The following is a 16,045-nucleotide window of genomic DNA, read 5'->3' as shown; positions in this document are numbered from 1 at the left end:
AAGGTCGAGGAACAACAACTAAGATCGACAGCTGGCCTCCATGTGCATGCACACCCACACCCATACACACACACACACACACACACACACACACACACACACACACAGAATATTTCTCTATACAGCTTTCATAAATTCCAAAATTATATCAAAACTTAAAAGTCACACACACACACACACACACCAATTTCTTTTTCTTCTAAAGCTGATGTTGCATGAAGGGAGGGGTCGTCTGTGACAGCCAGCCTTCTATTCTTTGGATTTGCTAAGGAGTGAAAGTGGGACCAGTTTACGGACATATCTCCTAAGACAAAATACATGAAAAGAGAGGAAAGACTCAGACCTTGGAAGGTCTCTATTTTGCTTTACTGTTTTTGACTTTGGAATTCAAAGCCTCAGAGCTCGTGAGAGCTCCAGACCTTGAACACTTGCTTAACTGCTCTGTGTCTCAGTATCATTGTCTGACGAATAGGCTCATCATACTACCTATCTCGTTGGGTTCTGGGGATTAAGTGAATCAATAAAAGCTTAGAATGGTGGCTGGATCAATAAACATGAGCTATTTTCCTAGGCATTGTTTCAAGGGAATCTGTGTGAGGCTTTTTAGAAAGAAAAATGAAATCTGAAGCCTGGCATGCAAGCTGCATTTTCCCTCCAATGCTTTGCTTCTTTGCTTTAAAAAAATAACCTAATAAAGGCTTATGTTTTCAGGCATAAGGCGGTTCTTAATGATGGGATTAGGCACCAGGAGCCCAAATGTGATAATGCTGTTTTATTGAGGGCTGCAACAATTCCATGGATGGCGTAAAAAAGCTTCCCGGTAGGTGTGGCAGGCTGCAAGTGTTTAAATGAACTGAGAAGTTAGAATATCTGTATAATCCGTTCAATTGGAGCTACCATCATTTGCCCAGAAGAAGTATGTGGGGGCTGTTCTGAAAATTATAATAACATAGAAGTGAAAGGCAAAAGCCTCACCCAGAGTCAGAGAGCCTTCGGGCAGTGAGTTCAGAAGAGAAAGCACATGGTAAACACACTGTCTTCAACAGACGGCCCTCCCGTAATGAGTAGGGGAGGTTAGCGGAAGGCTGCAGTGTGGGCACTGGAGAAGAACAAGGGTTTGTTTGTTCTTTTTCTGAGAGGCCCTGAAGATGGGGTTGTCATGTTGACAGCTTCTCTCCTTGCCAATGTCACCAGCAGCGAGGTCATTCATTACATCTGAGCTGACAAGCATCATTTAACATCTTTTCTAAACCGTTAAATTTTCAAAATGCCGAGCTGTCTCCCAGAACCCTGGGGCAAGAACATGCCCACCCAATGGAGAGGAGAGCAGCTAAAAAGGATAGCACAGCGTGTCAAGTGTCTTACAGCCAGCAGCGTCTCCTCACATAGCGTTTCATCCTTTCCCTCTGAACCCCGAGACGAGGAGGGCAAGCAGGCTCTGACTAAGGATGTACCCACAAATCAGAAGCAAGCACTGGCTGCCCAGCAGCCCATCAGAGAGCAGCACTGGGGTGCATTCAAGGAGATGTGATTGCACCATGGTGTTACTTTCTAAATGTTAGGGCAGACCTCCTCCACCACCAGCCCACCCTGTCCGATGTCCTGCTAGGCAAGAGGGATGCAGCGAGGACAGCAGAGAACTCCCTCTCATCATCTTCTCTTTGTTTCTCTACCTAAGATGGCTGCTCATCTTCCCAGTAGTTTGCAAGCTGTCACAAGCTTATCCGTTGATTCTCAGCCACATGCACTGTGTGTCAACCAAATTCCTCACCTAACACTTCCAACGCACAATTCACTCTCAAGAGAAAATGAAGTGGTCTGGCACAGCTGAATCCATTAGTTATTGAGTAGAATCATATGACATTTCCATTTTTTCCAGGTCAGGAATGGTCAAATGTTGGTAATGTCATACGGCTAAATCTAGCATTCACAGGCAGTGGACGAAAACCGACCTTGATTTTGATAAATCGTCTCAGAAATTCTGTGAGCACGTACTGCATAGGTTTTAGTTAGAAGAGTAAACTTTAGAGACTAGATATGTGAATAACTCCTAGTTTCTACACACATTGAAACGCCACACTGAAATAAAAAGGAACAACTTGCCCATACACACAGCATGGATAAGCAAGACCAGACATGTTGATTGGAATAAGTCAGATACAAAAGACCAGATGATGAATGATTCCTTTTATATCAAGACTCAGAATAAGCTTGTAATCAAAGTCAGAGGAGTAGTTATGCTGGGCTATATGGCTGGGTAAGGAACAGGGAGAGTATTTATAAATGCCAAAGGGGTTCTGAGCCTTCATCACAACCTGGTCACAGAGGAGTAAAGAACACAAGAATCCAACTGGAGCTCCGTCAACAAAGCTACGCAAGCATGAGCCCTGGGTTCAGATCCACAGCAACTAGGTAAAAAGCCTAATATGGTGGCACAAACCTGTAATCCTAGCACTGGAGAGGTGGAGACGGGGGTACTCGGGCTTGCCGGCCAGCCAGCCTAGCCTACTTAGCAGGTCCAGGACAGGGAGAGACCCTGTCTCAAAACACAAGGTAAACAGCCCCTGAGGAATGACAGCCAAGGTTGAGTGAGCTCTGGCCTTCACATGCATGCCTCTGTGCACATGCATTTTTGCACACGCACGCACACACACAGACGTGCGCGTGTGCACACACACACACAATCCATTTGTGAGTGTGCTTTAAAAGCACTGCATTTTTCCATGTTGTTAAATGGGTATACAAGATTATACGCCAATAAAAGGAAGGAGGAAGAAAGTCACCGTCTCTAATCCCCGCTTTAGTACAGTGCTACGTACACGTGTGACAGCAGATTGCATCTGCCACTGACTAGTTACTTGACCCTCAAGAGTATGCTTCCCTTCTCTAAGTCTATTTTTCTCACTCTCAAAGCAGAGAAAACCAACAAGGCCTAACTAATAGAGCTTCGGGGATATTACATAAGATAAGGTCTGTGAGGCCCTTAGCACCGAACGTGTGCTCCAGAAGAAGCAGTTACTCTCTAGTAAATCTGTCAGTAGTGCCCATACTGAGACACCTCACCTCTCCCACATTCAGCAACATCTGGAGAACTCTTCCCCTGGACCACACTTAATTGCTCACGCCATCCCTGGTGGAGGGTGAGAACAAACCAGCTCCAGCACCTCTTCCCATCGGCCCTTCGTCACGTACCAGCAAGGCATCCGGGAGGTTGTGGTCCTCTGTGAAGGTTACAACTGCTGTGACAATGTCTGCTGCATGGAGCTCCAGCAAGGCTGTGCCAACAGAGGTTGTATTGTAGTTCCTGCCAGCCTGGAAGAACACAGCCACCTTCCTTAACAGAAGGCCTGAGCGCACACGTTTGAATACGTGTCTTGCCACAAACCTCATGGTGGCCCCAAGTTTCCGGGACCCAGATGACCGTTCAAGAGGGATTTTCCTGGCAGCCTGTAGTAGGGCAGCTTTTCCCTGATGGTCTGAGAAGCGCACTAGATAATCTGTCCTCGTGTTATAGGAAACAATGGCCACTCGGGCACCAATGGGGCAGTTGCTCTCACTGATCTCCAGCTTCATCAACAGAGACAGTAGAATGCTTCTCATCCTCTCAAAGTCCAACTGGGAGACATCGTTGGACATGTCCAAGGCAAAGACCACTTCTGAAGGGAATGCTGGGCATCTGGAAATCCCTTGACACAGAGATATACAGAACTTGAGATGTCTGTGCTGCCTCTAGATGGGGGAAGGGCTTACCTGAGCAAAGAGCATTACTTACCTTTTGAACAAGCTGGAAGGGAAAAGAAGACACTGTTAGTGTACATGGGCCGTTTATACTTCAGTATAAAATACACTCTTTCGATTTGACAGTTTTTCTGTGTCACTCAAGCTAACCTTGAACTTAAAAATCCTCCTGCCTCAGTCTTCCAAGTGCTGGGATTTTTCAAGCCATGTCCATTTTTAAAAACCCTCTCTTACTGAGAAATCCAAATGGGCTTCTAGACACCCCTCCCCAGTTCGGCAAGGGCTGCTACTATTTGCCCAGCATCCGCTCTTATTTTTTTCCATTATAATAGGGCATCAGTTTGCACCTGAGTACATGGCTGTCTGAAACACAGGACACACTTACCCGGAGCTAGCTGGCTTACTACATTCTGGATAATAGGATAAGGAAAACAATAAGACTTTGCCAATGCATCTTTATACCCTAATGAAGCCCATTACTTGATCGGCTAGAAGACAAGCAAGAGCACCCTTTGCCCTTTGCCCCTGCTCTCCCTTTCTTCCAGGCTGGCTGAAATGCAGATAACAAGATTAACTGCTCAGAGCATGAGGTAATTTGGGAAAAACAGCATCTACACCTACCTACACACACACACACACACACACACACACACACACAGAGAGAGAGAGAGAGAGAGAGAGAGAGAGAGAGAGAGAGAGAGAGAGAGAGAGAGAAGAAGATACAAGGAAACAAGGAAATTCCATCCTGGAACCCCTGGGACAGGCCCCACTCCCCAGAACTCCATATCATGTCCAAGCTTTGACTTGAGAGACACATTTCCCCTCTGTTATGAGGACTTTGGTTACCTTCAACTAAAATTAAATTCAACTAAAACACTAAGCTATTCTGAAGCTGAATTTTACATGTATCTCATATATACATAGTCATAAAATATAAATCATATACAATGTATATCTTATATAAAAGTATATATGTATATATGTGCATATATATGAGCAACATATGCTCATAAAAAATTAAGATTGTCCTCAGTACACCATCTGTGTATCCATACATAAAAAACTTTTCATCTTATTTGATAAAACTTGGAGCTTAAAGTATGTTTAACTCTGACTCACATTCAACTTAGTATGACATTTTTTATCAGTAAGTGCCAAGTGCTGTCATATATCCCACTATGTTTATGTCCCTTGATTTCTTCAGCCAATGTCTCTCAGGAAAAGCATACACGTACAAGTATCTGTGACTATTTGTCCAATTACAGTCTGTGTCTATCACTTTAATTACAGATTTTTATATGGCTGGTCCAATTGCTCTTTAGAAAGCATTTTAGTAATTCCACAAGTCACGTGTGCTTTCATACATTCCCCAAATTAGGGGTAAGGATTATTTTTATTTTTTTTAAATATTTCCAATTTGAAGCCTAGGTCTGGTGGTACAAGCCCTGTACTCCTAGCTCTTGGGAGGAGGATTACAAGTTTGAAGCCGAAGCATTATACACAAGGAGTTCTAGGCCAGATAGGGCTAGTTAGCAAGATCCTATCTCTGAAGACCAAAACTATATAAATAAATATGCATATATATGCATGAATATATAGCAATTATGTATATGCTTCCAGTTTGAGAACAAAAAAGAACATTATCATTGTTTTAACTAATGGTCTTTAATTTCCACTGAGGGTCACTATTCCCACAGGTGCATTGTTAAGTTTTTCTTCCCTGACTCACCTTTCCTGTCCTTTGCCTAGTTACAATTCAAAAGTTTCTTTTTAAATATTTAGATTTAGCTTTCCAAACATGTCCGTGTTTATAGGTAAAGATGATTTGCAGCCGCCATTTTTATCTTGACACCACCTAGCAAGCACACTGGGCCCTCTCCTGGAGTCTTGCTTCTATCTCGAATGGTTTTTCTCACTTTCCTATTTGCTTTTGACCCTGTGGAAGTCCTCGATGAAAAGGGGTTTTAACTTTCTGTACAGATGTTTTTCTTTCTGTCCACGGTGATAGTATTACTCTGTGTGACTTCCATGGAAACGGATCCCGCAATCTCCCTGAACAGCAGCGTGGAGTGGGTAGAAGCCAGGAGGCTGAGCAAGAAGGCAGTTGTGGATAAAACCCAAACTTCTAAGTGCTCTCCCTATCACAGTAAGGGGAGGAGCATGCTCTCTGTAGCTATAAGTACCCACGATGTTTTGTAAAGAGAGTGCATAAATGTCAACCAGTTACGTGACAAAGCAGGACCTGAGACCTAGTGGTTCCTAATTCCATTTCTGCAAAGGAAGTCCCAATCAAATAGGGCATATTCCTCTCCCAAACACCATCATGGATCCTGCCTGTTGAAAGAAAAAGAACAGCACTTCCCATGCTCTGTTTCACGCACCAGGATGCAGGCACACAGGTGTGTGGGTGTGGTTATATTTTGGGGGGACCTAGCCTTATAGGGTGGAGTTTTTCTTCATTATTGAGATGGTAAGCCTTTCAAATACTTCATTTTGAAGCCCATTGAGGAAAAGATGACTTATTCAATGGGAGATTGGGCCCAATCTGTCCATTTAGAAGATCTTTTTGTGATGGACAAGCAACTTCCCAAGCCTCAGTCAAATCCTTAGTGGCTCATGCCCTTAGTCCTTGATCCCTGCCCATCCACACCACTGGCTCCATCTGAGTGTCTTCCAAACAACTTACGGCAGCTTTCCCGAATGAAGTCAACAATTTCACAAGGCTGTAGAGAGATGGGGAAAGACAGAAAGGAAATAAGCATTTAATGTGAAGCAGATTTCACTGGCGTGACTTGAAATGCCATGTGCACGTTATCAGGACCTATCTGAAGCATTTACATATGTAACAGAAAACCACAAAATTGTTAGAGCTGATGACACCACCTAACGATTCTATTTCTGGATCCAGTAGCTAATTTAAAACATTTAAAGAATTTTAAATAGTGTGTTGAGATAGGTGAGGGATAATTCTTTACTTTGTAATCTGCCTCACAAATCGATGGGATCAAACTTGATTTTGAAGTTGAAATCCAGGAACCTCAGCAGAGAATTCTGGGGACTGCTGACAGTGTATGCATTCTTATAGCAGCATTTGCTAGAACATTTCTTTAGAAGCACCAAGACAGGTGCCCCCTACATCCCCCACCCCAATAATTCTACCTCTTTCCTCTTATCCCTTCCTCTACTCCTCTCTCAACCTCAGACCCCATCACTTCCTGTTCTTCAGATGCTTCCACATCCTCCAATGCCTACCTAACATAACAGTCTGTGTGTACTTGGAAGAGAAGCACTCGTCACAATTTCTGAGGTTGTTTTTAAGGGGTCCCATAAGTCACAAAGGCCTATAACTACTCTGTGAACTGGTTTATTAAAAATGTATAGTTTTATAAGCACTATTTTTAACATTATAAAAGAACACACTGCAGGAAGGTGGTAGCTTCCAAATGTTTTCTTTTGTGTCACTTAATGTTTAAAATATTATTCTACTATTTTTACAGTGGCATTTCTGGGAAAACTCTGTAAACTTACAGTATCAACAGAATTTATTAAAAGAAAGAAGCTTTAAGATTAACAAACCTCACTTTGTGGCTATAGATTTATGTTGTGAAATGAGTGAATTTTCGAATCAAGAGTCTTCACCTACCGTCCTATCTGCCAAACCTTTTGAACCCTTGATGCCCTGGAAAGAACAGAAACAAGGTTCAAAATGCAACATTCTAATTCCCAGCACTTTCTTCTCCACGACCAACTGGAGACGCTGAGTGTTCACCACGGCACATACACTGCCCTTCTCTCCTGGCCCTGGAGTTCTGCCCATCCCAGTAGGGAAGACAGAGTGCCTGAGCAGTACATCCCAGACCTCAGAGTCCAGGAAACCTGGGTAGATGGTGTAGGTTGAGTTTTCCTGCCTGGCCCACAGTCAGGACAAATCTCTCTCACTTGCCAGTCCCACAGCCGCTCAGACCCAACCAAGTAAACACAGAGACTTATATTGGTTACAAACTGTATGGCCGTGGCAGGCTTCTTGCTAACTGTTCTTATAGCTTAAATTAATCCATTTCCATTAATCTATACCTTGCCACATGGCTCGTGGCTTACCAGCATCTTCACATGCTGTTTCTCATCGTGGCGGCTGGCAGTGTCTCTCTGCCTCAGCCTTCCACTTCCCAGCTTTATTCTCCTCCTTGTCCCGCCTATACTTCCTGCCTAGCCAATGGCCAATCAGTGTTTTATTTATTAACCAATCAGCAACACATTTGCCATACAGAACATCCCACAGCAAGATGGGACACAGACTCTTGGAAGACCAGGTCGTTTTGAGACCAATCCATAGTTCAAGTTCAAATTCAAAAACTGGTCATTCAAGCTATTCCAAAGCACATCCTGGAATCTCCCCTGTTCCTGCTCTTTAGGCCTCTCATCTCTACCCTGACTCTGCCCTCATAGTAAAGGAATCCTCCCTGAAGCCTTCCAGCTTTAGCTGTCTGGCTCCAGCCCCTCTGAGAGTCTAGAAAGTCTTTGTTTGGACTCTACAAGGCAGTAACTTGTAGACAAGTCACTGTACTGAAACCCACTCAATCTGCATTTCACCATCAAATGGCCATGAACTACCTCTGCGATGTTTGGTTTTCTGACTTAGTTGTTCTCCAGTAAAAATCCTGAGCTCCGGTGAGCCCAGCATGTCCCTCTCCCACCCCTGGCTGATGAATACACTATCCCTCACAGAATGACAGCCCTTTGTACTGGTTACTTTCTGTCAACTTGATACAAACCTAGACATACCTTGGAAGAATTAATCTCAACTGAAGAATTGTCTCAGCCCGGCCTTCAGACATGCCTATGAGGCATTTTCTTGATTGCCAGCTGATATAAAAGGTCCCAGCCAACTGTGGGTAGTACCACTCCTAAATAGATGGACCACCCTCCCAGGTAGGGGACAAACCAGTAAGCAGCTGTCCTCTGTAGTCTGCTTCAGTCCCAGCCATCAAGCTCCTTCCTGCCTTGAGTCCCTGCTTTGACTTCCCTCAATGATAGACTGTAACCTGTAAGCTGAATAAACTCATTCCTCCCCAACTTGCTTTTGGTCAATGTTTTCTCACAGCAACAGAGAAGCAAACTATATTAAGCCAGTCTCTAAAACAGGGCATAGGGCAGAGCCTCAATGTCTTTCCATGTCCCAGAGAATTCTAAAAATTCTTCTAGTCCTGCAACATTATCAGTTCAGTTAGCATTGTATGGTTGGGTTGGCGGTGGTGGCACAGGCCTGCTGGGGATGTTGTGAATGTGTTGCTCTGATTGATTAATAAATAAAATGCTGATTGGCCAGTAGCTAGGCAGGAAGTATAGTGTAGGCGGGATAAGGAGAAAGGAGAATTCTGGGAGGTAGAAGGCTGAGTCAGGAGATGCTGCCAGCCGCCACAGCCATGAGAAGAAAGATGTAAGGTGCCAGTAAGCCACAAGCCATGTGGCAACTTATAGATTAATAGAAATGGGTTAATTTAAGATATAAGAACTATATAGCAAGAAGCCTGAGCCATTAGGCCAAACAGTTTAAATAATATAAGCATCTGTGTGTTTATTTGGGTCTGAGTGACTGTGGGTCTGAGCGGGACTGGAGAAAACTCCAGCTATACACGCCTCTAATCCCAGCACTCGGGAGGCAGAGGCAGGAGGATCTCTGTGAGTTCAAGGCCAGCTTGGTCTACAGAGTGAGTTCCAGGACAGCCAGGGCTACACAGAGAAACTCTGTCTAAAAAAAAAGATTGCCGGTTGGAATATTTCATTAAGATTTCCTTCTGGTTTTGCGTGTCCATCATTGTGTTTGCAGTAGTAAGCACATTCTCCCTAAGCTTTATGTCTTGGCTCATGTATTTAAGAAGATTCATAACGCTCTAGCTACTGAGATCACTTCTATATTCAAAGGAAAAAAATCTACATATGGAGCACTCTGTGTAGGGTTTGAAGTTAGTATTCTCTGAGCACTTTGCCTGTGCCCTTGACCTTGTTCAGTGTCTAAGGTGTTTGTTTCTTCTTCAGTGAGGCTGCTTATCAAACTCTTACTCATCTTGGCACAAGGTTGAAAATTAAAAAAGAAAGGGTACTTGTTACCATTTTTCCTGGTGGGCCTTGGTCACCTGGAGTTCCAGCAAATCCAGGAAAGCCAGAATTACCCTAAAAGTGAAAAATCAAAGGAATAAGGTTCCCTGTTGGCTACAAGAACTGACCCTCCTGAAACATCAAACTGCTTCACATCTAAGACCAATCAGTCTGTTGTTGACCTCTGTTAATGATGTATTCATGGAGAGGAACAGGGAGGCTTTTTGGGGACCAGACAACTCCCTCCTAGCCCCTAGCTAACCCCAGCTTGCCCATGGGCAATAGACACACAAATACATTTCCACACAGAGCCTTAGAAGATAACTTAACCCTCAGTCAAGTCTAAGGGCGTGTGATAAACATACTCATGAGGTCTACATTGAGGGCCTGACTCTGGGGAAAGGAAAAATTCCCACAGCACTTTCTGACCCTCAGTGTCTCAGGAAAGACTTTGGGTGGCCAGAAGCTCACTGCTTGTATTCTAGGTATTTGAAGTAACACAGCACACTTATTATCTGGATTTAATCAATGCCTTATCTTTTTTATTTGAAAGTAGAAAGATTAGTTAACGATCAGAGCAACCATAAGTAGCAGCAAGCTGAGCAAGCATGGCTCTGACTATCTTTATGACCTTGCCCATAGACAAAAACACCAGTCACTGAGTCCGAGGAAGGCACATGCTCTCTGGCTTTTCCTCCCTTCTGCTCTGAATGCAAGCTCATGTCCCGGTCCCAGAAGGCTTTACTGTAAATATTTTTAATTGCATTTATTTATTCGTGAATGGGTGCATGTGTATGCCGTGGTGTACGTGCGGAGACTAAATGACAACTTATAGGAGCCGTTTCTCTCCTTTCACCATGTGGGTGCTGGGGTTCAAATTCGGGCTGTTGGGCTTGGTGGCCAGTGCCTTTACCCAGTGTGCTAGTTAGTTCTTTGTCAACCTGGCACAAGCTCAAGTCACTGGGAAGAGAGATCCTCAACCGAGAAAATGTCCCTATTAGGTTGGCTCACATCTGTGAGACATTTTCTTTATTAATGATTAGTGTGGGTGTGCCATCCCTGGGCAGGTGGTCCTGGGTTGTATTCAAAAGCAAACTGAGCACGCTGTGAAGGGCAAGCCCCTAAGCAGCATTTCTCTACGACTTCTGCTTCAGTTCCTGCCTGCCTTCCCTCAATAACGGACTGTGACATGGAAGTGTCAGCCAAATAAACCCTTTCCTCCCCAAGTTGCTTTTGGTCATAGTGTTTATCACAGCAGCAGAAACTGGAACATTCCCTGAGCCATCTCACCAGCCCAAGGCTTGCTTCCTGATGTCTATCAGCTAAACACTATCCAGATCCTAATATCCACGGAGTCACTCTTTTCAAAATGAGTTGCCATTAACCGTGGCTCTTCAAGATCTAATCTTCATAGCTGGGCATGATGGCACGGTTGGGAAGTACAGGAAGAAATATCAGGGATCTAAGGAAGGCCTTACTTATGTAGCAAATTCAAGGCCAGCATGGGCTATATGAGACTTTCTCAAAAACAAAAAGGAAGAATTTTTTTTAAAAAAAATTATACTCAACTAGCTGAACCTGAAGGAATGGGTTCTTAATGGAAGACCCAAGGAAACATAGTAGACTCAAAGTCCACCAAGGCAGAAGTCATGCTCTTGGGACTCTAGTCCCAAAGAGGCTTAGGGAATACTCAGACAAACCGCACTTGGTCAAAAGCATTGTCCTTGACAATGTCCTTCCAAATTTTCCCTAGAGTCGCCAAGGCAGAGGTGCCCTCAAATCGTCTTGAGTAATTGGTGGTGCAGAGCTGAAGCTCTAGCCTGCATGCTCTGTTGTTAATGTTGGTTGTTCCCGGAAGCTGCGTCTCCCCCCTGAATGTAAATAAGAAGGGATGAGCTGGGGGTGCGCAATGTGTACTGACTGAGCAGGGGTAGGCCAGCGCCCTCCGTGCCTGGGATGACAACGGGTGACCCTTTGGTTCTTACCCTCTTCCCTTGGACTCCCTTGGCCCCCTTCACTCCTCTGCGGCCTGGCTCACCATCTTCTCCCTTATCAAAGACAAAAGCCGAGTTCTGAATGTAAAGAAAGATGTGTGAACACATGACAGTGCACACCAGTTGCCAGACCCACAGAAAGCTCTTCTTACTTGTACACCAGGATAGCCAGGGAATCCAGGTTCACCCTAGGGTCAGAAATGAGACAAGATAATGATCAGGGCCAGATGACTAAGCTTTACCTCAACATTCCTGCTTGAAAGAAGAAACTCATCACATGGCCACATTTCACTCCTGGAGGTCAACAATTGGAAATAGTTTTTACAATTCCCCCCCCCCTTTTTGACGCAATGTCTAGTGAAACTTCATTCTTGGGCATTTTATTTCTATTTAAAGCCCTTGAGATTTGCACCAGCAGAAAGCAAGGGAGGACATTGACCTGAGTTTTGGGAAGAAGGAGCACATTGTCAGACCCACGGGCATGCTTCAAAGCGATCATCCATCCCACAGGCATTTCTTTAGCTATACCATTCACCAGGAGGTCCTTTAAGCACTGGGGACTTGGCAGTGAACAAGAGACCCCCACAGAACTTACATTCTAGAAGAAGCAAGTGAGCAAGAAATAGATAGCGTCTCAGAGCTGAATAGTATTCTAGAGAGAGAATTAAGAAATTTAAGAAATGGGCTAGTAAGATGGTCCAGTAGGGAGAAACACTTGCCACCAAGCCGGAACCTGAGTTCAACCCTTGAGACTCAAGATGATAAGGAGAGAACCAGCTCTAGCAAGCTGTCCTTTGACCTATGCACACAGGTCATGGCACATGTGCTCTTACACACACATACACACACAGATAGATAGATAGATAGATAGATAGATAGATAGATAGATAGATAGACAGATAGACAGGCAGACAGATAGAAGATAGATGATAGGTAGATAGATGATAAATAGATATAGATAGATAGATAGATAGATAGATAGATAGATATAGATAACAGATAAAAGATAGATGATAGGTAGATAGATGATAAATAGATATAGATAGATAGATAGATAGATAGATAGATAGATAGATAGATAGGCAAAAGATAGATGATAGGTAGATAGATGATATAGATAGATAGATAGATAGATAGATAGATAGATAGAAGATAGATGAATAGATAGATAGATAGATAGATAGATAGATAGATAGATAGATAGATAGATAGACAGATATTACAACATGGGATGGGAAGGGACACGAGTCCCCACCCCTAGCTGAGGAGTTATTCACAGTTGATGGCTGCTAGAAGGAAAGTTGGGTTATTTTTTTTTAGGTATACATCCCCTGGTAGGTTGACCATTCTCTAGTAGATGGTCCCACTCCTGTGTACATATGGGCAGGAATAATTACACTTAGTAAGTTTAAAAGACTTGAAAGAAAAAGGAGTTAACATTGCCAGGCGATCTGGGAGGAGCTAGAGGGGGAGATGGGGGGAGTGAATACAATCAGAATATAGTGCATACATATATGGAATTCTCAAAGAAAAAACAAAAATATTGTGTACTTTTTAAAAGAATTAGAGTTGCCCCTCAATATTTTCAGAAGGTCGATTTCAGTATCCTCCAGAGATGCCAAAATCTAAGTACAGTCAACTCCCTGGTATAATATGGTGCCTCCCAGTATACACTTACGCACACTTCTCAAAGACTTTGGTCCCTAGATGACACATGGTGCCTAATACAACACAGATGCTGTGAAATAAACATTACCCTTTATTATTTCAGGGGAATAACAAGAGTCTGCGCAGATTTAGTACAAACGCAAATTTTTTCTCAAATGTCTGTCTTCAGTTTGTTGAATCTATCAATAGGAGCCTGTGGGTGTAAAGAGTGTGTAGGGGTGGGGTGGGAGCTCTTCCATGGACAGTGGCCAGACAAAGTCTTTTTACAAAACCATCATTTAAGCAAAGAGCAGCCTGAACTGGAGAAGTGAGTTTAGCAGGGATCTGGGCAAAAAGCATCCAGGCAGATGGGAAAGGTCCTGAAGAGACCTTAACACAAGAAGATGATGAGGCAGAACTGGGGGAAGAGGAGGGCAGGAGAAGAAGCCTAGGAGTTCCCACACAGGCCGAGAGTGGCGAATCTCACAGGCCATGGATACAAAGGATTTTCTTCTCGGTGCCATGGGGAGCCATGGCAGGCTTTGGGTAGAGCAAGGACATGCTCTCACTAAGCTTTTCAAAGATGGCTCTGGCTGCCTCATGAAGGCCTAACTGTAGGAGGCAGAGGCAGAGGCAGGGCAGGGAGACCATTTAGGTGGCTTCTGAAGGAACCAAGTAGAAAGCCATGTCGCATCTAGATGAGCCTCGATGACAGCAATAACAATGAGAAGCGGTGAAATGCTTGGCTGGAGGTGTGACTCAGCGGTAGAGACAGGTGTGGTGGCACACACTTGTGATCCCAGCACAGGGGAGGAGGGAATAGGCGGACAACTAAGGCTTTCTGGCCAGCCAGCTGAGCCTAACTGATGAGCTCTGGGACAAATAAACAAGGAAGATGGCTCCTGAGGAACAACAGCCAAGGTTGACTGACCTATGGCCTCCACGGTCATGTGCACGTATTATGCACATGCACTCAGACAGACAGACAGACAGACAGAGACACACACACACACACACACACACACGCACGCACGCACGCACGCATGCACGCACGCACGCACGCACACACCACAAATAAATCAGCAAACCCTTTCAGAGAAATGACAATATGCTAAATATACTTTACGGCTAGACCTGCATTTCTATGTTGGATTAAATCTAGAGTGTGATGGAAAGAAGCCTCACAAAGATGGCTCTAAATTCTTGTCCTAAGCAACCAGAGGATGAGATCGGAAGGATGGGCTCTCTGACCATGAGCAGGAAAGCCTGGAGGAGGAGGAGACAACTTTGTCTAGGGCATCAGTTCTGACTGATGGGACGTTGGAAGATGTTAAAGGATAATCATTAATTCTTAAGTGTGATAATGGTATCTGATTAAACTTATAAAGAATATTTTATTGTGCATGGAATATATGGTTTCTGGGATGTTCTTAAAAATAATTTCCATGAGGGGAGAAAAGTGAGTGAGATTTTGGGTAAGATAAAACCTAATTGGTCCTAAGGTTTCCATTGATGAGTCAAGGGGATGGGTACATATGTCAATATTCCAACCTGTCCACTCATATGTTTTCTAAGATAAGAAATTGGGGTCAACAAGATGGCTCAGTGGTTAAATGCACTTGCTGCCAAGCCTAACTACCTGAGTTTGATTCCCAGAATTGACATAATGGAGAGAGAAAAGGTACTCCCAAAAGTAGTTGTCCTCTGACCTTCATATCATGTGTGTTATGCACACACACACACACACACACACACACACACACACACACACACACACACGAGGGTGGAGCAACAGAGATAGATGAATTAAAATGTAAAAATAAATAAATAAAATGTTAAAAAATAAAAGAAGAAAGTTATTGTTGGAGGATGTGCTGATCTTAAGCTATCTGATGGATGATAAGGAAATATCTGTGGAGTCTGGGTATCAGTCTAAACTAGAAGAATAAACTGGAGCTCACAGGGTAGAGGGGGCCTGATGCTTTAAAAGCACTGAGCACAGGACAGCAAACTCTGCCTGGAGAATCCAAAGCTTCTCCAAGAATGAGCTGATGTGTGAATTCATCTTAGGAAATGAGTTACAGTTGTCCAAGGGAGGGAGAATGAAAAGAACATTCTGTATCATTTGCAGAGACCAGGAGCTGAGAAAGGGCTCATATTTCCAGATCAGAATGGAGTGTGAATACCTAGGGAGGCTGGAAGACAAGGCTAGGGGGGTGGTTTCTAAATAAGTGAGAAACTAAATCGGACTTTTACTTCTCCGGGAGGGAATGCTGTCAAGCTATGACATGTCGGGGTCGGGGGGACCACTCCTGAAACACATCTTGAAAAATCACTATATTCTAGTAAAATAAAAACTGCGATTTGATATCCAAATATTCTTTCCATGAGCCTCACCTTCTTGCCTTTTCTTCCCGGATGACCGTAACCATCTTGACCAAGAAGACCCTAAGAAAAGGACACAGATGAATTCACTGTAGAGCCACCCAGACCAACTCATGGCTGACAAGAGCCAAACCTTTGCACAAGCTAACAATGTAAGAAAGTGAGGAAGAGGGTGGGGCTTGGTG

The 16,045-nt window shown here is 43.9% G+C and overlaps 1 protein-coding gene across 1 annotated transcript in view; it reads right to left on the bottom strand.

Annotated features, from left to right (window-relative positions):
• The window catches only part of LOC131902182 (collagen alpha-4(VI) chain-like), a gene marked incomplete at both ends in the record, with an annotated part of 31,797 nt that extends 15,874 nt beyond the window's left edge, over nt 1-15,923 (bottom strand). Inside the window, 8 exons of the mRNA XM_059253226.1 lie at nt 3,193-3,686; nt 3,773-3,784; nt 6,425-6,461; nt 7,382-7,417; nt 9,847-9,909; nt 11,820-11,882; nt 11,981-12,016; nt 15,873-15,923. Coding sequence (XP_059109209.1) covers nt 3,193-3,686; nt 3,773-3,784; nt 6,425-6,461; nt 7,382-7,417; nt 9,847-9,909; nt 11,820-11,882; nt 11,981-12,016; nt 15,873-15,923 — 792 coding nt within the window. The remainder of the gene's footprint in view (nt 1-3,192; nt 3,687-3,772; nt 3,785-6,424; nt 6,462-7,381; nt 7,418-9,846; nt 9,910-11,819; nt 11,883-11,980; nt 12,017-15,872) is intronic.
• Nucleotides 15,924-16,045: the final 122 nt, after the last annotated feature.

The sequence above is a fragment of the Peromyscus eremicus genome, unplaced genomic scaffold, assembly GCF_949786415.1.
Source record: "Peromyscus eremicus unplaced genomic scaffold, PerEre_H2_v1 PerEre#2#unplaced_3531, whole genome shotgun sequence".
Lineage (NCBI taxonomy): Eukaryota > Metazoa > Chordata > Mammalia > Rodentia > Cricetidae > Peromyscus > Peromyscus eremicus.
Note: the sequence above shows the minus strand (reverse complement) of the source record. Positions and strands in the feature narration are given on the sequence as shown.